This window comes from Myiozetetes cayanensis, unplaced genomic scaffold (assembly GCF_022539395.1).
Source record: "Myiozetetes cayanensis isolate MyiCay16 unplaced genomic scaffold, myiCay2020 scf5-8, whole genome shotgun sequence".
NCBI lineage: Eukaryota > Metazoa > Chordata > Aves > Passeriformes > Tyrannidae > Myiozetetes > Myiozetetes cayanensis.
The window spans coordinates 92,146,808-92,172,232 of NW_026087742.1; the positions used below are offsets into that span (position 1 = coordinate 92,146,808).

At 37.4% G+C, this 25,425-nt stretch overlaps 1 protein-coding gene across 7 annotated transcripts in view; it reads right to left on the minus strand.

Moving 5' to 3' along the window:
* ARHGEF7 (Rho guanine nucleotide exchange factor 7) overlaps nucleotides 1-25,425 on the minus strand; it is a 120,949-nt gene that overhangs the window by 30,601 nt on the left and 64,923 nt on the right. For 6 of the 7 annotated variants that reach the window (XR_007631128.1, XR_007631127.1, XM_050334099.1 and 3 more), the window contains 6 exons: nucleotides 20,953-21,047; nucleotides 20,587-20,682; nucleotides 13,023-13,145; nucleotides 2,939-3,077; nucleotides 1,990-2,049; nucleotides 674-820 (listed from right to left, as the gene is read on the minus strand). Coding sequence is in view for 5 of the 7 variants with exons in the window: in XM_050334099.1 (XP_050190056.1) it covers nucleotides 674-820; nucleotides 1,990-2,049; nucleotides 2,939-3,077; nucleotides 13,023-13,145; nucleotides 20,587-20,682; nucleotides 20,953-21,047 (660 nt within the window). In the remaining 2 variants the exon portion in view is untranslated. Of the gene's footprint in view, nucleotides 1-673; nucleotides 821-1,989; nucleotides 2,050-2,938; nucleotides 3,078-13,022; nucleotides 13,146-20,586; nucleotides 20,683-20,952; nucleotides 21,048-23,413; nucleotides 23,480-25,425 lie in introns of those variants that run through there. The other variant, XM_050334103.1, reaches the window with a different exon arrangement.

Here is a 25,425-nt window from a genome sequence, read left to right on the forward strand (position 1 = left end):
TCAAAGCTTCATTAATTTTTCAGGGGAACAACAAGCAGTAAAAACACGTCAGTACCTTGTATAACATTTCCTTTCTGTTAACACTTGCTTTTAAGATTATTTTAACATTGGTAAAAATAGTAGGACAATCTTTTCTTTGTGCATTTTATTTATTTCTTTGGTTGAAAAAAAAAATCACCCAGGACTTTGACACTTTCAACTTTCTAATGTATCATCTATTTCTGAATCACAGAATACTAGAATATTTCAAGCTTGCATTTCAAAATTTACTACTTGAGCAATGTGCCCAAAACAGGAAGAAAAGCGTGCCCCACACACTTTACAACACAAAACTTGAAAACATTTGCTATTTAAACACAGTGTGATAACTGCTCTGCAAAATGATCCTGTAACATAACTACACATGAAAAATCCTGTTTAACTATGCACATTGAAAACAGTCCTGCAAAAGTCATCTTACAACACGTATAACTGCTGCATTCAGTCACTTTTCAGTAAGTTTTACAGATGAGAGCATCCATCTTCAAGGAAATTTGTTTGGGTTTTTGTTTTTTGGTTTTTTTTAGCTTAGATCAGCATCTCTGAAGCATTCTGTTTATATCTCTTGCATAATGATGATTATGAATTTTATTCAAAATGGAAAGACCAGCAGTAATGATGAGAAGGACATTACCTCACTTCCAGCACACTGAATCATGACCTGGGACATGTAAATCACATTGCCGAGTGTTTTAATATCCTCTCCCTCCCAACAACGGATAGCTTCTGTCAGTATTTGTAGTTCAAGTTCTTTCCGTTTCCGTACTTCTTGACATTGTGCCTAACAAACATAGGGAAGAATACCACTTCTATTAACTCCATCAATTTGGAATGGGTTAAGGATAGAAATACCACTACAGTTGTATTTACTGTTGTGCTTCTGCTACACAGAAGACAGTACCTTACTTGAAGCATTTTCATTTAGAAGACTATTACCAATATTTTTTATAAACTAGTTTTGCTAATGTAAATATTTTCCTTTTCCTTTCAACACACAGACTTCAATTATCGTTCCAAATTCAGTCATAGTTCTGTTTCTCAAATTTCTCCTTTTTTTATATTTCAAATTTTTTATGTCCAAATATGTTCAGCAGAAAAGAGTAACACAGCTGTCAGAAATACATGTCTATACAATAAAGCATCTTTCTTCAATAAAAAGACCTGTGCAAACAATGACCTTGTGTTCCTATTTTTATTAAGTATCTCCAACCTGTTTCTATTAATTTGAATTTTTCTCAACAAGAATTGTTTCCTCTTGTTTCTATAGCACCCAACAGGATGGAATCCACAAACCTCTTCTGAACACTGATAACTCTCTGATTTAATAAAATAAAAAATAGAAAATGCCAGGTTACTACCAGCACACACTCCTAACAGGAAGCATAAAACATTAGGTTTATTGTAACTCAGACTGTATTAATTACATGCTTGTTGCAGTTGAGGTGTGGGTTTTAGTTTCTTTTGTAAAGACAGTAGCAGACAGTTCATCTGTTCAAATTAGGCTCCCTGTTCCAATTATTACTGCACGTTTTCCATCTTTTGAACTTCACTAGCAATTTCCTCTTCATCCTCTCTTCCCCAGCTCCAACACCATTACCCAAGAAGGAATGCACTTAAAAACATCAGAAAATGTACTCCTTTGTTTAACAAAGCCCTTCTTCAGGACACTACTTATGTTAGCACTAGTAGAAAGGGAGATGAAGCATGATGAGAGGGTAGACAGAGGTGCAGAATGCTTTGTGCAACTCTGACATAACAGTCTATTTGCTATAACTCCCCATCCTAAATTACCATCCTTAGTTCGGCCTACAAGCAGCATCAATTCCAGGCTTTCAAAAATTTACTATACAAACATCTACAAAAAAACCTCCCTTTTTTAAGCAGTGGAGGGAGATAAAATTAGAAAACATTCTACTTAAAATAGATAATCTAGTTTTTTATGACTCTTACAGAAAGATTTTTGAAGGCAGTCATGGATTTTTGAATATCTGGACGATCCGGATGATAATCCTAAAAAGAATAGAGAAAACATACATAAAAAGTTTAGTTCTAGTACATTTAATTAAAAAATATTAGAGGTTGAACTAAAAACAAATAAACAACTCTGCAAAACTGAATTTGTAGACTGATCTGCTCTCTTTTCATGGCTTTCTTATATCAAAGACTGGTGGGTGCTGCTTCTAGTAAAACTGTAGTTATTTGCCACATTCCTTCTTATACTTTAAATAGAGTCACAGAAGTTTTACAAGACCTAGTGGATAAGAGATTTTGAAATCCTAAGAGGAGAGTATATGAGGAGTTTTATTTGGCATGTTAGCTTTGTCACAAACATCATTCCTTACAGACTATCTAGTATGTTCCGTTGTCACTGACTGACAAGTGAAATTTGTGTGACAAGACCCATATGCCTTCTATTTCTCTCCTTTGTTCACACTCCAAACATCTAACCTACACAATGCAAAGGTGAAAACAGTAGCTCCTCGAACACCTTCCCATATTTTAAGCATCACTTTTGGACAGCGTTCAGTAGGAGTCAGAGGGACTATTTTGGTGACATGTTTGACGTGCTGAGGTGAGAAGCAGCACTCCTTCTACAAGATAAAGTGGTCTCAAGTAGTATGCAGGAGATATATTCAATGCCAAGCCAAATAAAGACCCTGACAAGACTGTTCTAGGAGTGATGATTACCTTCTCTGGACAGTTCTACTTTAAATGCTTAGCTTTTAAAGGAAGTTTCACTGCACTAAGTCTTAAATAAACCATTGCAGCCTGTACTTTAGAAGGCTGATGGAAGAGCAAACAAATGTAATTTTGGGTCCCATCATGTTTGACATGTACCTTTAAAACAATTGTTGTCAAATCATCATTAAGCTGGAACATAAATGCTGATAAGATATACCTCCATGTGCCTTTCAAGTTCTTTGAGTAACGTGGGGTATTTATCCAGACGCATAAAAGGTTTGCTGAGGCCCGTGGTCAGTACAAGGATCCCAGGGCTGTTGGCACCTTTCATCTCCATGAATTCTCCTAGCTCCTCACTGTGTACACAAGACATTTAAGCAAGTTAAGATTAAATTATCAAGACAACTAAAATTACATTGGATTCTTGACTTCAATCTTTCACCTACAATGAAATATGCCCATAAAACAAGGGGCTAAATAAATAAAAAAGTAATTCAAGTACAACTTAAGTGCTGTGATCAGTCTATGCATTAAATAAATTACAGGAACGATTTGTAGATTTGGGGTCGATTCAGGGAAAAAGAGATACAGGATCCAATCCACCATTCTAGGAAACCACTGCTCAAAGACAATTCCTAAATGCTACCCCATCCAAGCAATGATTAAAGAACAAAACCATCTGCACTATATTTAATTGCTTAGCTCTTTATTCTAGTAAAATAACACCTGACCTTAGAGGTGGTTTACACAGGTAATATACAAGTCGATGGCTTCATATTTAAACAAAAATTGGTATTTTTTAGGTGTCAGGCACAAACAAGAAGACAGAATATTTCAGAACTTTTTTCCCTGCCACACTTACATGTTTAATGACCTCATCTCACACATCCAAGGTGTTGCTGCAAAAAAATTAACAAATATCCACACAAATGGTAGAAGTAATTACTGCGTAATCCATTCCTAAATTGAGTTAGGATTTCACTAAAGGTGTGTTTAACACAATATAACTTGTTTTGACAGCAAAGCTGTTGTAAGAAGTACTTGTTCTCCAAGTATCATGGATTGCTCCTGCTCCTTCTCCATTTGAATTTTTTATAACTGGCCTGGCCACTCAACTTTTTACATTAACTCAGTTAAAAAGCAGTGCATCTGCATTTCAGCTCATTTTGCCATCAAGGAAACAAAATAGCTACATCTTCTGCTTCCTTATAAATCAGAGGTTTCAGAGGACTATAGTGGAGGAGGACTAGCTTTTCAAGACTTTAAATTACCAGGAACAAAATGAGCCCTCTCCATTGGGAAAGCAATGTACAGCAGCACCTGGGCTGATTGCCAGGCTTCATAAGATACAAGCTGCAGAAGAACACGGGATTCTAAAGACAAAACCTAAATAAAAGAAATTCATAAAGTCACTTATTAAAAAGATAGCATCTTACATTCAAGTATTCTAGAAATCTACAGATGAGCTTGCTTGTGTTTTGAGCCCTTATGATAGTAAACTAAATAGTTCTCAAAAAAAACACACAAGGAAAAATGCTATTCTCATGTGACAGTGGAGTAAATTCCACTCTAAGATAATGTGAAAGTCCTTACTTTCTCCTGATTGATAGCATTATGCTCCTAATCGGAATTACTAGTTAATTTTCCCCCCTCCCTAGTCATTGGCATAGTCTCATTCTTCAAAGGAAGCCTTAGCCAGATACCATATTTAGTACTTTCAGAAAGTGTAAAAAAAAAAAAAAGAAAAGTAGTGTCAAATATCAAACAGCAATAAAGGACATGTACACTTGTACATTAGGGCAACACTAACAAAAGGAAAGAGCAAGGATCTCTAAACCTAGGGCACAGTGTTTCCATGCAGAAGTAAAAGCAAATCTTGACCTGCTCAAATTCCACAGGAAAAAACCACTGACAAGACACTGCTTTAATACACACACTCAATTATCAGTGAGTCACGCTATTTAAAAGTATTATGTAGATTAAGACAAAACAGACCATTGTACTTCCAAGACAGACACACATACTGCCCCTCATTTCAGAACAAGTGACACTGCTTATTAATGTCATTTGTCAAAACAGATGAACAAGAACATGGTGCTTAGGGACATGGTTTGGTGGAGGACTTGGCAGCTGGATTCGATCTTTAAAGGTCTTTTCCAACCTAAATGATTCTACAATTCTATGAACTGTGACATTTCCACCCCAATATAAGTGCTTTACCCACTATCTCACGTGGATCATTCATCTCCCAGATGATCACAGAAGAGAAGGTACTTTTTTATACAGTTTACTCCAAGTTTACTTGTCTTCGGATTAATTAATCGGTGTTTACTTACACTACCTTGCTTATGTATATGCAGCACTGTCTTTTTAGAGCTCATCGCCCCCATTTTAACGAGGTCCAAGCACTCCTTGGTGCATGTATTTATGCAATTTCTGCTGCATTCAACTGCTGAATTCCGAAAAGGGGTGAGGGGATTTCCCAACACCTGCTGTGCATTTTAAAGATGCAAAGGGAAAGGCTAGGCACACTTAAGAAAGACCTGGCTACATCCCTTTTAAGCAAGATGTATCAGCAACTCCAAGCTTCCTAAAATCAGCTTGTGACATAATCAGGTTTTAGCCAAAATTAACACACATTGAACAGCCTCCTACAATACCTTGCAGGAAGAGTCATAATAATGGAACACAGACAAACCTGAGTACTTTCCAAACTTAAAATTAGGTAAAGCTGGCCAATTTTGAATATCTAGAGTCTGAAGACCTACTTTGCCTAATGCTTTCTTAGCCCTAGCCCTTGCTCAGCAGAAAATCACATGAACTTCAGAACTTGACAACTGATTCCAGTGGCATCCTAAACAAGACTAAGGATTTTGACTGATAACTAAGTCTTGGTTTTACAGTATTACGAGCCACTTCTTGGTCAAGTATTCCAGGAAATTCACTGAAACATCAAGCTGCACAGCTATGGTGCAGTGGCACATCCTGTCCTCCTGACTCAGTTTCCAGTAAGTAATAAAGGTATGACACCCAATTTCCACAAGAAGCTTTACCAAAGTTCACCTGTGAAAGTCATTCTGTCAGGAAACACCCAGGGGTTTTAGCTTTCAATTCATTATCTATATGACACTGATTATGTGCACACCACTGCTTGTTTTGTTTTATCCACTAATTCTACCTGTAAGCACCCCCATCCATGTCAGCATCATAAACTTAAGTTACACACAGTACTTGGTATTTCATCATATTTCATCTTTTTGAAGTGCAAGACATTTGCTACTAGAACTAAGAGAAAGTAGCTATTTATATGCATTCATTACATTTTGTTTGCTTCAGTCAGACACACAGCCCTTGCTGCCTAATTTTACCAACTCTGTCCTTTTACGTTACCTGCTATTCTTCCACATTTCAGGCAGCACAATTCATACAAGTATTATGCTGTTTCTCTTTTCACCCCTACACAGCAGTATGTTCTACAGGATGTGCCAATTTCAAATACCACAGGCCATTCAATTTAACACTGTTCTGATCAGTGCTGATTTTTGCCCTTAGGCTGCAAAGAGGAGAAAACCCTATTCCTAATTACTTTGGCCATCTCCATGCTGTCAGGTGCATACAAACACATTATACAAATAATATTTGCTAAGCTACCCACTAACACAATGCCTGCACTTCCTCCTCCCTTTTTTTTTTAAAGGAGGAACATTGGTTGCCATTTCACCCATATTCACATCTTTAATTTTCACTACTGTTGTTCCATTTCATCTTGAATTCATCATGATAGCACAGACATGCGAGAGAACACGAAAAAACTCCCTGTAGCCTGAGTTAAAACCAACCACATGGAAACCTGAAATAAAAACCCGGCATTAACTTGTTTTTGCTATCTGCTCTGCAATCCCTTAAACTAAGCACTCTTTTTGGTTATGCCATTCACTGCACAAGTGATACTTGATTGTTTATCATCGCCTTTTACTTAATCACAGTATGGGAACCTATGGAGCAAGTTTAAAACGTTAGCTCACTTGGAAATGTACACAAAGTCCTGAAAAACAGGCTTAGCAATGGCATCATCAGCAAGCCTTTTACACTGAGCAGTGTTAATAGGTGTAATTAAAACTGAATGATGTAGTTTTCCTCCCAACATTCCCAAGAGGACAATATTTTCTTTCATACAATTCTGCACTTCCCTCTGACAAGTTTTGACATGCCAGCTTGCTCAAGCTCTAGTCTGAACATATGCACACACTCCACTAATACAACAATTCCCAAAATTTTGTCTGAGCAGTTCCATCATGCAGACCCCGTTAACATTCTACTCATGCTATAGCAATCTGCCACCTCTGCGGCTTTGTTGACATAAAATATCCACCAAAACGTGGATGTTACTTTAGCTCAAACTGAACATCTTTTATTTAGTCACAAAAGATAAATACAATACAGGACATAATGGAAGGGTTTACTTTCAATAACCTATGAGTAGCTTAAAATCCTGTTCAGACATAACAGTTCACAACTGGCTTTTAATTAATTGCAGCTTAAAAAAAGTCAGTGTCAGCTGCTTTGCCAAAGACAATGGCTCTTTCATGTCACAATTTCAACTGATGACTGTAAGCACCACAGTCTCCTAGGCAGTATACACTAAATGAAACTCCAGCCCACAGCTACATAGTAGGTTAAAAAAAATAAAGGTATCATTTAGCTGAACAGGAAAAACTTTTGAATGGTGAAATCATCAACTCGGTCACAATTGCCTAAGTAGCTTTTCAGAAAGTGGCAGATGAGACCTTAATTCACTACTTACGTCATTTTACACAATAAAATGCAGAGAAGCATACTAAAGTGCTGTGCTTCATTTATTCTGGAATCTCAAGCTGAAAAGTTCTCCCCATTCCAGCCTAGAGTTAGTTCACACTTCAGATATTTTAAAGGTCACCATGAAAAGTGTCTTTAAGCCATATTAATATATTCAAATCTTTCTTAGTACATCTGCCTCAAAAGCTGCAAATGAGACTGGGGGAGGGAAGAAAACAAGTTTAGGTGTACCCACAAGTAACAGAAGAAAAAGAAAAAAAGGCCATTTAAACTTGAGGAAACAGATCCAGAAAAATCATTTAAAATCACAACTTACACTTCTGAAGTAGGTCTCTGTTTGTAATAGATGGAGCACGAGCTATCATTGCTGAGGGGTCTGAGGACTGAACACAGGCACCGCATTTTGAGAGCGTTGTGACACAGCTTGGCTCAGCAACCCCTCTACTGCAGCTTTTAATTTCCTAGGGCTAAACTTCCCAGTCAAGCTCCTCTCCCAGGGACTGCTGCTTGGCGTATGACATCAGCCTGCACACTTGCAGGCTCAGGGATCCTCCAAAGTGGGGGAGGCACAAAGAGTTTTCTGACTCAAGCTGATCTGTATTCTATGCTCCAGTTACTCAGAGTAATTGTGATGTTTCAGCTCCACAAATTTTATCCGGACTGGTAGGTCTGTGATGCAAGTGTAGAATATGCTTGGGACATGTTATCTAAGAGAACAGAAGAATCTAGCAAAATTAATATTTGAACAAGCAAAGATTTGTGAATAGCCTTCTTGCAGCTGAGAACTGGTTTGGTACTTGCCACTTAGCAAAATAAAAGAGGCAGGTGTGCGTTAGTAATTTTTGGCTGCCTTTTTCTTTAATTTTCTTTTGGGAACATTTTTCTTTTGTTTGTTTTAAAATAAACACGGTGCTGTTTAAACAAAGTAAAAAACTTAACACCATACTCCACCCCTCCAAAAATTACATACCGAATTCTGGTTACATTCGGTCTGCACTGTCCACATTTCTTCAGAAGAGTTTTATGTCCACTGATCGGTGGGGGCTGTTAAACTTTTTTTTTTTTTTTTAATTATGCTATCCACCCTTCGATAAGTTCTGTATTTAAATACCTTTCTTCTTGTCATTTTTAGATGCAGTCCACACAAAGTGCCAGTCCTAACTTCTGCCTCCTCTTTTTCTTTACTGGATTTTCTCCTTGTACTGAACTCTGTGGCTTGTGATCTTTCCCAGGTAGTTTCATATTCCTGGCACTCCTTACTCTCCTGTAATTACTCATTTCTGTACTTTGTATCCAACTGGGTTTCTTAATCTGAGGGAAACTCATTCTTTCACGCCTTCAGTTGCTCATTCTGTTCCTTCTCTTACTGGAATGCAAACATATGTCTAGGATCAGAAGCACACAGAGGAACCAGAGCTTCTTTGACTAAACACTACACCATCAAGGCAGTACTGCTTTCACCAGCCAGCAAAATTCTCTCCTAAAATACTATCATATATTGGATCACCTACCCTTGCACTTGAACTGGGATCTTCAAGCAGAACTCTGATATACTAGAAACAAACCTGACACAATGGAGACAACAAGGTATGACTGCTACAGAATAAAGTAAACAAAACAGGTATCGTGTACACTGGCACTATAGCCACTGTAAGAAGGGAACAGTGGAGGGTACATGCAAAACACTGTGCTCTGCCAGAGCCACTACCCAAGTGTACCTGGTAAACTCCACTTCTTCAGCTCTTAAGACTCAATTACAAGATATGATGACAGATATGAAGAAAAATTACTCAACCCTTCAAAATACTGGATTTACTACACAGAAAAAAGTTAAATTCAGGAAAAAAAAGTATGCAATAGATACAAAACAATTTCTGAGACAAAAAGCACCTACCAAATTTCAAGACAGTATAAAATTGGAGAAATTATGTTGTGTACCAATTCTAGCACATGATTAAAACCTATAAAGCCACAACTGGAAACAAGAGAATCTGTCTCCAAACTTAATAGAAAGATTTTATTGTTGCTATGATTATCAGAGTAAAATACAACCTCAGGAACACATAGCTCTGGAACCTGAACTCTTGTATGGGCTCCATCAGGGTTTATTCCCATTTCTTCATGTTCATATACACTCAGCCCCTAATGATACTTATTTTAATAGTCTGACTGTTAATAATTTAATTAAATGAAATATGTTTGTGGCTTCAAAGATTTGAACATCAAAAATCTCTTATTCTTTAAATAATATAATAAATCTCCTTCACGCCTCACTACGTATTTACATAAACACGCACATATGTGACCATATATGCACACACATCCCCTTATTCTGTATTAATTGAATAAAAACCCCCCACACTGCTGCTGCAATGACAAAGAAGAGAAAGAGGAAACAGACAGGCATTCATATTGGATGCCATTTATAAAAAAAGGGAAAAAAAGCAAAAAAAAAAGACAGTCACATTCCAACTGAATGCCCCTTTTAAATCTCCAATTCCATCCCAAGTACTGCTATTCAGAACTGGCTTCACAAAAATGCTATTCAAAGTTTTTGTCTAGAAGTCCACAATGATTCTGAGTGACTTAATACCCTGTTTTATCTATACATATGCACAGACCCAGACTCTACCAGATGTCAACAACATTTTAACAGGTATTACAACACTGCTTGAAGAGCACGCTTAATACCTCAGCAAATGATGTAAAAACCTCCTATGTGTAATACTCCACCAAACCAGACAATTGCTTACAATTTTCATGTTAGTGATCCAACTGGTTAAAGAAACAATATAGTTAATGCTTCAGTTAATGACACCCAATTTTCTTCAAGTTGTTTTTGGTCAGTGACAATAAAAAAAACAACAATAAAAATATGATATTTTATAGAATAAAGAAAACCAAAATAAAGGAAAAGTTGCTGAAGTTTCACCTAGGGCAACTATCTAGGAGATGTTTTTGATTTCTTTTTTGTTGGTATGGTTCCCAGCAAAAACAAGCAAGCCTAATAAACTGCAGAAAATACTAATTTTGTGATATAAGAATTTGACTTAAAATTATTTCGTAGGTTTTTTGTAAAAAGGCTTTTGGAGGCACACAATGCAAATCTCTTCACAGAGTTCATGGTAAGAAATAATCTTCTGCAGAGAATAAGACTGGCTACAAATCAAACATGTTCCAAATCAAACCACTCCAGATTGTTCCTTTTTCCTCTCATTAAAATGCTGCTTCACAGTTTTTAGAAACATGATATTCAAATCCAAGTATTCCACAGACACCTATTTCTCTCTCCTATTTTTTGCTGGTATTAAAAAACATGGAACGGTTTTGGACCCTCTGCTAAAACTATACTCCCAAAAAACCCACAACAAAACATCTTTTCTTAAAAGTTTTCAAGTTTGATCTTTTATTCAGTATTAACTGCACTGTAGTTGTTTCATCATTATTAAAATCATGACTATCCTCAAACCTCATGGTAATTTTTACACTGAGTTTTATAATGGATGCTTTTATACACTAAAAACATCTCAGCTAAATAAACAAGGAGACAGTTCTGACTATTTTCCAATCAGTCTGTTATTCCTCTCTTTCTCTGTACTTTTAAAACGATGTAATTAAAAGTTTTCTAGGATTCTGAGAGGAAAAGGTTCAGAACTGCTTAAAGCCACTTTATGATTTCTTCATGGGAGTTGCCTCAAGCAGAATATTTAGTCAAGCCACTTGCTACCTACAGCAATGTTGAACAACAAAAATTAAGGTATTAGAATAATAAAATAAGGGTAATTAAAAAGAACAGGACTCAATTCTGTTGACTCATGTTTGGCAACACAAGAGCATTAAACAGAGAACTGTCCATCACAACTTCTCTCCCCTTAAGCTATCTCATATGAACAACAATTGCTTTGAACCTACTTCCACATCCAAATTATTTAACTCCTCTATGATACTTATATTGTCTCTGCCCAAATTTGATATCAAGCTGACTTCACAGACCTGAAGCTGAATTTTTCTTAGGACAATCTATGCATAAAGAAAGATGAAGGAGAAGAAATGCTTCTCTTTTCCATTTGCAGAACAGTTTCCTCCTTCACATTTCTATCACTGTTTTTCGGAGTTCAGAAAGTTAGGATAATCCTTTGCTATCACATGCTATCTTCCATCTATAGCTTAAATCCCAGACCTCTGTATGGAAAGACCATAAAGACATAAACAAACACAAAAATCCGAGCCCAAGAGTATTAAAAACCCCACAGACACAGATTACCTAAGTATTTTAACCATTTATCAAAAATGGTATTAGAGGAGGGCCACTTGAAAGCCAGCAAACGCTAATGGATTTCATCAGGCAGTTTTACACAATTGTCCTACTGAATTTTAATAACAAAAACTTACCTTCTTTCTGCCTATACTGTAATGTGAATTTGCATCTTGATTCTGTAAACTGGGGTTGAACCATAGTTGCATGTATTACTAACAAGTGATACTTAGGGTTTTTATCTATAACTAGGGGGTTTATCATCATAATATTATGAGTAAAGCTCACAAATACACCACAGGATGTTGCTGTTAAAATGAAATTTGAGTTTGTGAAAGAAGCTAACACTTTAGTAAAAAATCAGTTGTGCTCCTCTTCGTTTACAAAGTGCTAAGAATACTCAAAATTCTTGAGGATGGACTTCTGTCCATCACGAGAATACAAAAAAGGAAGGGGGGACGAATCAAAAAAGAGTATGTACCTTGCTAGAATTTGTCCTATGTCTAACCCTCAAGAAGAAGTCATGGTTCTGTCCTGCACCACACAAGCAAATAAACAGCCCCAAAATAACAGATGCTTCAGCTTGTGGGTCATCAGAAGAACACAAATACATAGCAAAAGTTTGTGAAAGCAGACTTCTTGAATCATATTCTGGCCTCAATACTTTTCCCTCAAAGTGATACAGGGCATCCTCTATGCAAATTCAAGGTCTGTTCAAAAGCCAAGCAATCGTGTTAACTCGGCATCCTACTTCTTACACAGAAAACAGTAACTTCGTAAACTTGAAAAGCTCACACTCATATCACTCAAAAGCAAAGCTAAGGGTATACAATTATGAAGTCAAGTACATACAGACACATACAGTGTACATACAGTGCACTAATTGTCTGGAAAGCCTACTAGTAGTCATGTCAATTATGCCATGATTTTACAAACCTGTTTTGACCTCAAGATTTTTAAAACAAAGACGCCAACCATAAAGTTTTACGTATTCAGAGTCCATCATGTGTTCTTCCAATGAAAAAAGCCAAAACTGACAAGCTGGTCCTGATCACGTGGAACAGCTTTATGTTGTGGGGCTTCTTGTCTTTTCTTTTTAAAAAGTGTATTTTTTTTCCTTAAACAAGGTTCACCATCCGAACACATGTCAAAAGACGCATCACAGCTTTACAATGCAAGTATGTTGCACACCTTTTGGTATCAGACTTAAAAGACCACAAAGTAAACATACCTGTGTTCTGTGAGAACATTTACCGCTGATGGATGGTTGGCACAGTATGTAAGGTATAAGTTTTTCATTTGAGGCATCAAATTTAGAAAACATCCTCCAACCCTCTGCTGAGCTTCAGGCAACCTAAAAACAGAGTAATGAATATGAAAATATTGTAACACCAACCAGACATAGAAATAAAGCCTAGAAAAGCAGTGTACATTGTGTGCTGGTTTTGGCCAGGGTAGAGTTAATTTTCTTCACAGTGGCTAGTATGGGGCTGTCCCAACTGACCCCAACTGACCAAAGGGATACTCCATACCACAGGACATCTTACTCTATGTAACACTGGGGAATAAGAAAGAAGGGAGGGATGTTTGGAGTGATGGTGTTTGTCTTCCCAAGTAACTGTTAGACGTGAGGGGGCCTTGCTTTCCTGGAGATGGCTGAACACCTGCCTGCCCATGGAAAGTGGTGAATTCATCCCTTGTTTTGCTTTGCTTGTGTGAGCAGCCTTTGCTTTTCCTATTACACTGTCTTTATCTCAACCCATGAGTTTTGTAGCTTTTACCTCGTTCCCATTGTGGGAGAGGGAGTCAGCGAGCGGCTGCGTGAGGCTTGGAAGCTGGCTGGGGTAGAACCAGGACATACTGCCTGTTTGGTTTCATTTTGGGAGTTTTGTTGTTAATTTTGTTTGGGGTTTTTTTATGAAAACAATAGATAGATTTCTATGGTCACTGACCAGCATCCAACACTTTTTTCTTCCTTCTGCTTATGCCACAACAGTATAGGCAGAATATAATACATACCTGTAGAACTGTCATTCAGCAAAATATTTTCAAAAATTAATGACTTGATTTTCAGTGAATATACCCATCTGTTAGAACAGTTTATGATGCATTTATATATGCCATGACAAATCTTAAAAGCAGTATTTCAGCAATTAAGACAAAAACTGGACAGAGTAGTAACAGGATTCTCTCCTTCTACCTTACACCAGCAGAGATGATAGGCTTTAAATATTCATTAAAAGATCCAAGTACCCCCTTAAGCTCTGGTAACACAAATAGAAGCCAGTGACAGTGCAGTAAGAGGCTGTTTTTACACAACTGTCACTCATCTTCCTTTTTAAGGACCATAAAGCACTTTTATGTTGGGTTGTAACCAGGGCAAGAGTGCTGCTTTACCACCATCAGTGCAGAAATACCTTCTGTATCTCATACTTTCTACATCTTTTATGGTCAAATACACCACATTTGCTAAGTAGTAAAGGAAAATTTCACAATTTTGTTCAGAAGAGCTTATTTTGTCTAGTATAAAATGGTGCTTAAATAATAACAGCCTCAGTGACTTCAAAAAAAGATGACTCAGCAAAAGAATACTTAGAAGAAAAGCTTACTTTCACACACTCTTGGAAAACCTAATCAGTTTTGATCAGGTTTGCCAGAGAAATATACACATAGTCATTTAAGTAAAGAAGGAGAGTATATGAAGGAAGACAGTATGAATAGACACAATGTAATTTTCGAAAGTTTTTAGCAGAAATTGTTATTACAAATTGCAGCAAGAAAATATCTGGAGTATAAATATCTGAAACTGGCTGCATGACTCCAGCTTAGAACTGGTACAGTCTGGTACAAACAGAGAGTATAAGTCTGACTTGTGATTTTTGCATCAGTATAAGTAGGGTGGGGATGAAAGAAAAAGTGCAGTTCTTCCAGTCTTATTAACTCCTTAAGCTTTATAGGTCAGATGCAAAAAAAGCACACTCAAACACTTTTTTTAAATCTAAAATAATTTTCAAGTTATACACCAACTGATAGAAAAAAAGCATATATTCTAACTAGCCACGCATCCTACCTGCTACTGTGCCCCCATTCTCAGAACCACTCACCTACACTGGGATGCTTCCTATGTGAGAACAAATAAACTGGACAAAAAAAAGAGCAATATTGTAAGGGTGTCAGAAGGGATGAAACTCTTTGACAGAGCAACTCCCACTTGAAGGACTAAGCCTCTTCAGCTGCAGGTTGTAGGGTATGGCCAATAGCCAATTGTACAACCCACACTGAAGCTAACCAGAAGATGAGACACTAAACTTTCACCAGTCCTAGACTACAAACTTGTTCCTGGTATCTTGCCTAAACCCACTGTACAACATGTGCAAGACGAAATGTTTCAATTTCTCCATGCACTTATTCTCCATGCATAAAGACTGCATCTCCTAACAAAAGTATGCAGTCCTTGCTCCTTTGCAAGATGAGACAGTGGATTTTGTGGTTGTTGTTGTTATCTACTTTACTACTCTTAAGGCCAGTATTTCACTCTGCTATAAAGCTAAATGAGTCCTCAGTAAGTACTCAACAGACTCAGTACAGTCAAAGGGCTTCATGCTAAAATTAGTTTCAACAATTCTCTCTTGAAGAATATTGTTTTTCTGGGGAAAAAAAAAAGTAATTCTAGAAGTCAAGATTTTCTATAGTTGTCCTGAACATGTACATAAAGTTCCTAGACATCAATATTTAGTATATTCCCTCTGGAAAAAAGTGAGAGATGCTCCAGTGAACCTCAGTAGAAGAGAAACCATTTAGCTTTCCAGGGCAACCACTCCTCCAGGCAGGGGATGTTCCCATCCTGCTCAGTCATCTTGTCCCACTCCTTAGGCTTGCTCATAGTAATCAAAATTCAGAGTTCATGCCAAGAAACACTCCCCCAAATTTCAAAACACTAAGTCTGTCTCCTACTAAGCTGTTCAGTCCCTCTGCACAGCGTGGGAAGACTTACCCCAGAAGAAGTAAAAATTGACTGTAGAGATGTTCAAAATGCAAGGCAGGGGAAACACACTTTCTGATTTGAAAGTGATGTTTATTACAGACTCCCAGAAAACGACAGCTGAGTGAACCCCTAGCACACACATCACGCCAGATACACTCTGATCACATTATCAGCACTCCCTATATTAAAGGCTAGGGCTCATATTTTACTGTCTGTATCTTTATTTCTCTTGGAAAAAAAAAAGCTGAAATTCTGAAATCAATGCTGCTGCTGAGTAGCACTGATTGAGTCTCTGCTTTTGCAGGTTTCTAGAGGAAAATGAGGGGCATTCCCCAGCATACTGAGGGAATGCTATTCTTACAGCCTGCCTAGCAGCATTTCCTGCCTAGCAGCTGGTCCCCTTTAAATAAATCTAAGCATGAGCTAATAATACATTGTTCGAGTAAGAGATGCAGCCAAAGTCTCAAACTCTGTAGACGTACTCAAGGCATATAACTCAGTATTAAAGAGCAGGAGGCTCCAATAAACAGTTGCTAAAAATGGTTAAATTCTCGTTTCATACTGTAGTGATGGGGGTGGAGGGTGAATTATGGCTGTTTGCACCAAGCAGACATCTGTGTCTTCTCCATCTGCTTTCTTTTAGCAGAATCAAAGACTGACATTATTCTCTTTCATGTGTTGCACATGCATTGCCACTTTATACTGCACATTCTTTGTTGAATTAAGCTAATTAAAAGACTTCATAAGTGGGTGGCAACTTATCCCCTTTGACTTCTCTAATCTGTGCACTAGTTGCAAGTGTTCTACTATTTTCAGTAGGTAAATTATCTATACCTCCTTTAACTGCCGAAAAACCAACAATCTAATGTGTATCACCACATCATATAAATCTTTTGGTAACTAATGTGTTCAATAAAGAGCATAGTTATTTCACAATTCATTCTGAAGTTGTCATCCCAATATTCTTCTCATATTTGGTACTTTAATTAAAAAGCAATCACATATAAATATTTATACATATATATAAATTGTAACAACTTCAGTTATAAAAAGCCAAAGGCATCTTTTAATTCTATTTACAGATGTAAGAGAACCACAACAGAGGCTCTGCTGTTGTACACATGCTAGAGGAATTATCATATGACTATATCTAAACTACCTGACATTATCTGCTTGTTGGAGTTATATCCAATGGCTATCAGTTCTGTTTCTCCAGACTTAAAATGGGCTCCCACTGCCTGGTAATTTAAGGAAAGAAATAAAAAGTAAGTGTGATTGAACAATAAGGTTAGTTTTAAGACAGATCAAAATCAGCAATGAGAACTGAACTAAAGCTAGACTGACAGCTGATAGAAAAAAAGGTGACAATACTACAGAATATCTAATCTTCTCCACCTCCTCCCACAAAGATAAACAGCAGAATTTCCTGCCACTCTCTCAGCCTCTTGAAGGAGCTGGAGCACCAGTGTTAAGTTTGCCATGCTTGCACAGGAGGTCAACAAAGAGAAATGCCTTGAACTTAAAAGCTGATAGCAGAGAAAACCCATGAGAAGTGAAGGTCTGTAAAAATTATTACAGGATAATTGTGATTAATGACTCCAAGGGGTGCAGTTTGTGAAGAAACATAAGATTGGATGTCATCTCCGGAGGCTTCACAGTTAATAAGGTTACTGAAACTTAAGGGGCCACTTCTCAACTTTCTAAACTACTGTTTGCACAAAATGAGGCACTATTCAACTCATTTACAACCCTTCAGTCTAATTTTCAATGCTCTCTTCAAAACCACACCTTTCCCTATTGTCTATTTGCCTTACCTATCAGACATCAGTTAGTATACATGTTTGTTTCAGGTTATCTAAACTCACTGTGTTCAAATTTACTTAATATTGATAGTCTTGCTTCTGTTGATACCCACAATAACCAAAAGTAAAGGATGATACTCTGATAAACCCTTTAACAGACTTAATTTGTATCTGCACTCCAAAACTAAACCTGAAACACTAATTAGTTTTGGATTGCATTTAAATAGCCTCCCTCTCACACCCTGGTATCTCTTTTTTTTTTTTTTAATTCCATTCCACTTCAGGAATAGAAGTATCTGCTCGCACTTAAACACAGAACAAGATGATACAGTTACCGTGACTGCAAGAGAAGGGACAGGAGGGAGAGGGGACAAAATCAAGCTATGGTTGCTACAGGGCAAGGGGATAAGTCTGTGATACTACCTAAAAGACTTCCATTTCCTACAGAGAAGATTATACCTCAGCAGTTCATGCAGGCTGGTGTCACAACAGTCATGCCTGTGTGTCACATGCCTGTCCTTACTGACAGGTACAACCATAGATTGACAGCTTCTGTTCCCACGTAAATGGAAGAATATTTTTTGGAGCAGAGCTTCAAATCAGGTTCAATCTCCAGCTACAAAAATACCCATAGAGCAATACTTTCACTGTGATCACTCAGGCCAGAGATTACAAAGGTAGAAATAACCCCACAGCCTGGACACATTCAAGGAGGACAAGGTTGTGGGCAGAGTGGGAGGGTGGCACACAACTAAAATCAACCCAAAATTCAAACAACTGTTTCCCCTAAAACACACAAAGTACCCACTACAGCATATTATATACCAAAAAACCCCACAACCCAATGTTTAACAACACAAGAATTAAATAAGCCAAAGTGATGCAGGCAAGAAGTACAGTACAGGAAAGTTTCTGCTGCTGAGGTACATGCCAGGATTTGTTAAAAAGAAAATTCAAATGAAAAACTCTTTCAAGGTAGGTGTGGAATTCAAAATTCACCTCATGCCCAAGAACACAAATTTGTTGAGCAAAGTAGGCTGGCAGCTCTACAACAGGCAGGACATTGGCATTTGTTCATTCTGACATGTCAAGTTAGAAAAAACACCACACCAGATGTTGCAATATGAAGTGCTTCAATAATGTCACTGTAAGTTCTCTGCCAAAAATAAAATAGAATTATAAATCTATTTTCAGCCCAGGAGCTAGTCTGAGTTTACAGAACAGGTTCACCAGCCAAAAAAACATGGCAAAATGACAAAGAAAAAAAAGGCAGTAGAGCAAGCTTTCTTCTACATGATGGGAATCATGATGGACTAGATTCCAAACACCAGGACACTGACGAAAATTAAACTGAAAACAACTTGGCATGACCAGCATATTCATGGAATGACAATAACATAGAATATTTGCAGTAACCCTTCAGTAACTCTAGGGCATCACTTCCTCTGCCTACCTACTAGCATCCAGCATGTACCTCGTTTATTACACAGCAACATTTCACTAAGCAGAAAGAACAAATAAAGGACATTATGCATTAATATTTAAGGCATATGATCTCCTACTCCTGATTTTAAGACCACCTTAACAAAATGTTTCAAAAGATGACCGTTTGTTCCATGCAAGGTACTTTATTTCCCTAAGGTCTGATTCACAGGAACAAAATCACAGTAACAAAAGAATGAGAAAACAAAGCATATTGTTTGTTGACAAATGGTCACTTTCAGAGATTTAGACACTTTACTGATCAAGTCTAACTTACTGGAATGAATATCCTTCTTTCTCACACACAGCACGAAAGAAAGACCATTTCAAGAATGTTTCCATTACTCTGCTGAACAGTCATCTGAACTACACCGTCCTCCCTTCCCTTCTCTCTGGTATAACTTGTATAGAGGCAGTAGAAAAGGGCAGAAGCCAGGGGGTAGGAGGGAAGCCAGCAACAGTCCCAGGTATATGTTACTGCCTGGTGGAGATGCAGCTTATACTTTGTCATGACAAAGCTGTTTCTTCACACAGAGCAGCTCAGAAGAGAGGAGGGAGAGGTCAAAACAAGACACACTGAGGTGACCTAAAGATCACTGTTGCCAAAAGAGGTATTTTCTCCTGCATCCAAGACATTCATTCATTCATTCTCACAGCAGACTGAAACTTGTCTAAGCCCTCAAATTCAAGCAATTCAAATTACTAACTTGGTAGAAACTAAGAAAATTTGAATTAGGAATGTGACCATATGGTCAGACAAAATCAGAAGACAGGCAAGGGAAATGACAGAACTGAGGTTAGGAACAGAAGTTTTACTTTCAGTGGAGTTTGAACACCATAAAGTTGTTAGGACAATGCAAATGTGATATGGTCACCTTCTCTCTAGCACCCCCAAGTGCTGAGGTAACAAAGATGAAAAATATTGAGTTACCAATTCAGCCTCAACTATGGAAGGAGGACAAGTGTCTTCATCCCCTTCCTTCTGTGCTTCATGCTTCCTATAGCAGCACAAGAATTAACGGGTTTTATTTAATTCAGGTTGTTCTTTCTGCCTATCTCGGACAGATTCTCCCAGTACCTTTTGACAACCACCACTGCTCAGGTCAGAAGAATACTAAGCACAAGCATTCTCAGAGTGAGCTTCATCCAAGCCACTTACCTCCTTCTCCACTTCCACCATTACATAAGGTCTGTTCATTCTTTCTCCTACTTTTAAGAAAGTACTTAAAATTCATGCCCCCAGAACAAAACCCACCATTTCCATGATGCAATTGCATCATGGAAATTTGTAAATTGCTGTTAAACTAAATCAAAATTTCTACCTCTGCAATTGCACGCTAGGGCCAATATCTACCTGTACAAGCAATCAATACATTCTCCAAACACCTATTACTGTACTGCTGTGGCAACAATTCTTACAGTAAGCGGAGCAAAAAATTATGCCCAACAACATAAGCAACAGGTAAAGTAATAAAAAAACATTTGTGTGGTAGAATTTTACTTTATCTGGCATGCATAGTACTTACTTGGTGCATTCTTCTAAAGACTGTACAAGCATTTGCTGGAAAGAACTTATTTCTTCCAGGTTTCCCATTAAGTATGAAGTATTTGCCAAGGTTAACCTGGAGCAAAAGTAAATAAAACGTGTTTAGGTTGCAGTTATTGACTAACTGTGCATTAATACAATCTACAGCATCAAAAGAAAGTGCTTACTGGTTCTTAGATCAAGGACCTGACGGTTTCAGTCAGCAAGCAAACTGAATAAAAGCAAGGACTGCCTCAAGAATCTCACAGTCCACAGAGGAAAATGCACACTGATACTTAAATTTTAACCCTCCCCCATACATGAGAGATACCAAACTTAATTTAAAACACAGAACAAACTCACATACTTTTCACTGGCTTGTAATGGTCGCAGGTAGTTTGAAAGCATTGTTTGTAGCTCCTTAGCATATTCATTTTCTGTTTCTAATATATTTTGTAGCACCTACAATAAATGACAATTGCTAATTGGTATTTTTAAAGACCAGTTTTAAAGTATACTAAAATTTACTTAGCATAAGAAAAACTTAATAGAGTGTTCCTACTTAAAAATGCAAATACCAGCAAGAAAGCATTGAATAGTATACATCTATGAAATTCATAGGGAAAAAATCCACTATACACACAATGAGCCATCCTTTAGCCATATGCAAAAACAGTGGTAAGCTAACAGGAATTTCACTACTTAAAAACTTTATTGCAAAATCTGAATGTTACACAGAGCGCTCTTCCAAACCCAGGTGTAATTATTCTTCCTATGCTCTTCAGAACAGTCACAGATCATCAGAGGCTGGTAAAGTACAATAGAAGTTGTGAGAGAAATTAACAAATAAAGTTGTTTTCTCAGTCTCAATTACAACACACTACAATTAATCTTGGTAGCAAAGCGCTTACTTATTCCAATGCGCTGTTCTACCTAGAACATCTGAATATTAACAGATTTACAAATAACAAGTAATTGCCAACTTTATTTAGCAAAATGTTTGGCATTATTACATTATTTTTAAACGGGGCTGCCTAAACTTCCACTTGGAATACACTACCATGAGAAAACTACAACAGATTCTGATGCAAAGCCAAGAATTTATAAAATACACTACACACTTGGTTTTTGGCTGAATATAAACCAACAACTGGTATACTCCCCAAATATGTAAAACAAAACATTTTACTGGGCCATCTCCAGGAAGTCTGCTTTAGGATATCCTCCAATATAGTCACATCAGGTTCTACTCTGCTTCTAGATAGCAAATTACTTTCTGCCTCCAGAAAGTTAATGGTTTAGCAAGACAATCAACAGCATTAAATACAGTTCACTGAACAGAGCTGAACTTTGAAAACTTATTGGTATTCACTGGTCATAAGCCACACCACAAACCTTCTCATTTTGCTACATGCCATATTTGTCAAGCCTACAGTAATATCTCATTTCAGCATTTATAAGAATGACTGTAATTGAGTGCATTATTCACTGTTGTAGTCAATACTCTTTCTTAGGAAATAAAAAAAGCCATTCATTCCTAAATGCAAACCTGATGAAATAACTTTAAATAGATCAGTATGTCAATGAAGAATTCACTGTTCCTTTCATTGGTGTCATTGACTCTGCTTATTCCTTGAATGCTTCTATTCATTTGGAGGGAGAGAAAGAGAGACCATTTTTGAGTTCATTCTTTTGTTGCAAAACTGAATCCCGAACTGAAGATTAAAATGTCTCCATTCTCTTCTAAACACTGTGGCAGACGAATGTCAAAGTTATGGTTACTAACTAAAAAATTACAGCATACAGTACAATATGGAGACACAAATTTTAAAAAAGTTAAGGGTTTTTTTGACCATTTAGACCACAGAAATATTTCCACTGATCATAGTACTAACTAAACCCTATATTCTCTTACACACATATAAAACAAAGAAAGTAAATTGTTAAAATGGTAATATAGAAGTACTTAGCATCCGTGAGGTTCAAAACTAAATGCAAGACCAATCTTTTTCAATATGGTTTTTTCTACAAAAATCTCCCAGCCCAAAGTTCTTATACAGCCGTTAGTAGGTAAAAGGAGAACTGAAAAACCAAAGACACAGTGCCCTGATGAAGCACTGAACAGTAGTAAAAGACATTCAAAACTAAAAATCAACCAATTTTCTAGAGATCTTGAAAGGTTGCACCACTGGTCCATTTTCTCTAAGAGTATTTTCATTCTTTGCTATAAACAGCTGTCTGAAAAGCTTGAAATAAAACCAGTTTTACGTTGGACACACTCATTATTTTCCTGAGTTAGTTTGGATTTTTTATGATTTTCTTTGCAATACAGAGAACATGGAATTGGAGGAAAAAGACTTAAACAGGGTGGGGAGGCAATAACAAGAAAGCTTAGAAACTAGAATTAGCATTCTGATAATTAGTGGAAAAAGGAAAATAAATCCAACTGTAAATAAAACTGCTACAAAACCTATAGTTCACACTATTACAACACACTACTTCAGATATACATGGCTTTAAACACTTCCTAGGACACATTAAATCTATTTCCCTTTTTTTAACAAGTACAATTTCCACTGCATACATTTTTTACTTTGAATATATTTTTTAAAGAATAACTTTGCTTATACAGTTCTAAAACATTATTTCTGTGAAATCTCACATTCTCCCAGCTTGACTTACCTACCTCACTGAGAAGCTATGAGGATTAAACGCTTGGACTGTGCTTTGAAGTGACAAGTAGTCAGCATTGCAATTCAGTATTTTGGCACCAGAGAACCCTTACAATTCCTCATATCCACATCTCACCCGCATGATCTAATAATCACCTTTCTTCCCTTTCCTGCTTTCTGTGCGTTCTGGCTGCTGCAAGACCCCATGAGACCTTGAAGACCTTGTTTCCACAACTCCACCACAACATTTGCACAGATAAGACCGAGTACCAAAAGAGCAGCATTGAAGTGGCAGCTTTTGCAGTCCGTAACACTGATGAATGGCAGACACAGACAACTGAGCTCATACAGCACCAGCTCTCTCAATCACACAGCATGGAAAATTCAAGTATGGTTAACAATTCTGTCACACAAAACCTCAGCCATCTCCCTAAGGCAATAACTACCACCCAAAAATTGATTTAAAATGACCTACATAAAGCCGATCGCCTTCCACCTCAGAGGGAAAAAAATGCAGAATACAGACACGCTTGGGCATAATCTGTTAGCACATTCCCACTTTTTCATAGCAGTATGGCACTCAACCAAAATATCTTGTGCTTCAGCAAAATTGTGATCTGTATCTGATTTTCCTGAGTCAGAATTTGCGAGATGAATCCTTTAAAACAGGCCCTCGAGAGGGGCAGTGTAAAGCACTGCATAAGTGTACTATATCTCAAGGGTCGTCAAAAACTCTTACGAAATTCAGTAGACACAAACTCTTGATCCAGCTTCAATAGAATAGCCTCAAAAGAAGTGTTTATTTTCCATTACTTTTCAAACAGTTAAATGAAAAATGAGGTCATCCAAATACTCGTAACCACGGAGAAATTTGCCCCTTTCTTGACCTACTTAATCTCAAGGCAACAGTGAGCGGAGATAATCTGATTTTATTCTGGACACTAAGTTATAAATTCTCAAGGAGTCTCAAGTAAAAATAAAACTCAAGTGTAACGCCTGCTCTGTCTTCAACGTGCAAGAAAATGCCCACTGAGTTGTTGCTAAATTACTTCTATATGAAGAATGCTCGATGTTTAATCACAAGTCTGGTTCATATTGAGCACTGCTGTAGACTTGCACCATTCTATGGAGGACAAGACCTTGGCATTCTCTACTAACCTGCATTCCTCAGCCAGGCAAAATGTACATGTATAACAAATATCTGTCTTGTCAGCAACACTTACTGCAAGGTGCAACCAATTAAGCACACTAAGATTAGAAGGTATGCGGTTTGTATTACAAACTTCAGACAGAGCTCTGTGAATCCATAAAGAACATATTTACAAGTATGAGAAGAACAAAGGAAAGTGGTGAAAGCAGTTCCTCTCTTGACATTAAGCACCTTTTCCTTAGCCTATCCGAGTCTTCCTCCCAGAAAGGGAGCCTCTCCTACCGCCTTCTGGACTTCCTCTGAACTGCCCTTTGATTTTGTCCTCAGTCCAGCAAATGTATCCATAGGTGCTGCCTGCACAAAACCTTCCCCAAGAAAAACAGCAACAATCAATCAAGAGGGTTTACAGGGTCTCAGCACATCCCCATTTGGTGGGAGATGGCCACAACTCAAAAATAGCAAGCAGTCCAAGAGTACCAGCCTCAATACATGCTTGGTTGGCAAGAGAGCCTTTAACACAGATTTTAACACTTAGTCTTTAACTCGAGCTACATCCTTTCAGCTACCAGTAGCCAAAGGTTTATTTGGAGCTGTTCTGTTTTTACCTTAACTTAGTTATCAGTACAGACTGATAAGAATTCTAGCACAGAGAAGTCCCATGTCTGCAGCCTACATATTAAGACAGAACAAAAGCTCAACTCACAGGTTAAACTGCTTTCACTTCAGACAATGAGTCTGTTGTTTGTCTTCACTACATTTAAAAATCATACATATTTAGTAATTATGAAAAATTATTATTTTATAGGTATACTGGCATCTGTATTGGGTTTCTGTGGCTAGGTTTCAGTAGTGAAGGGTGGGGGAGCTTCTGTTAGCAACTGCTAGAAGCTTCCCTGTCTGGTGGAGCCAATGCCAGCCAGCTCCAGGATGGGTTTCCTGCTGATGGTCAAGGTTGAGCCAATTAGGAATGATAGTAAAACCTCCATGACAATATATACATAAGAACGGAAAGTTATTG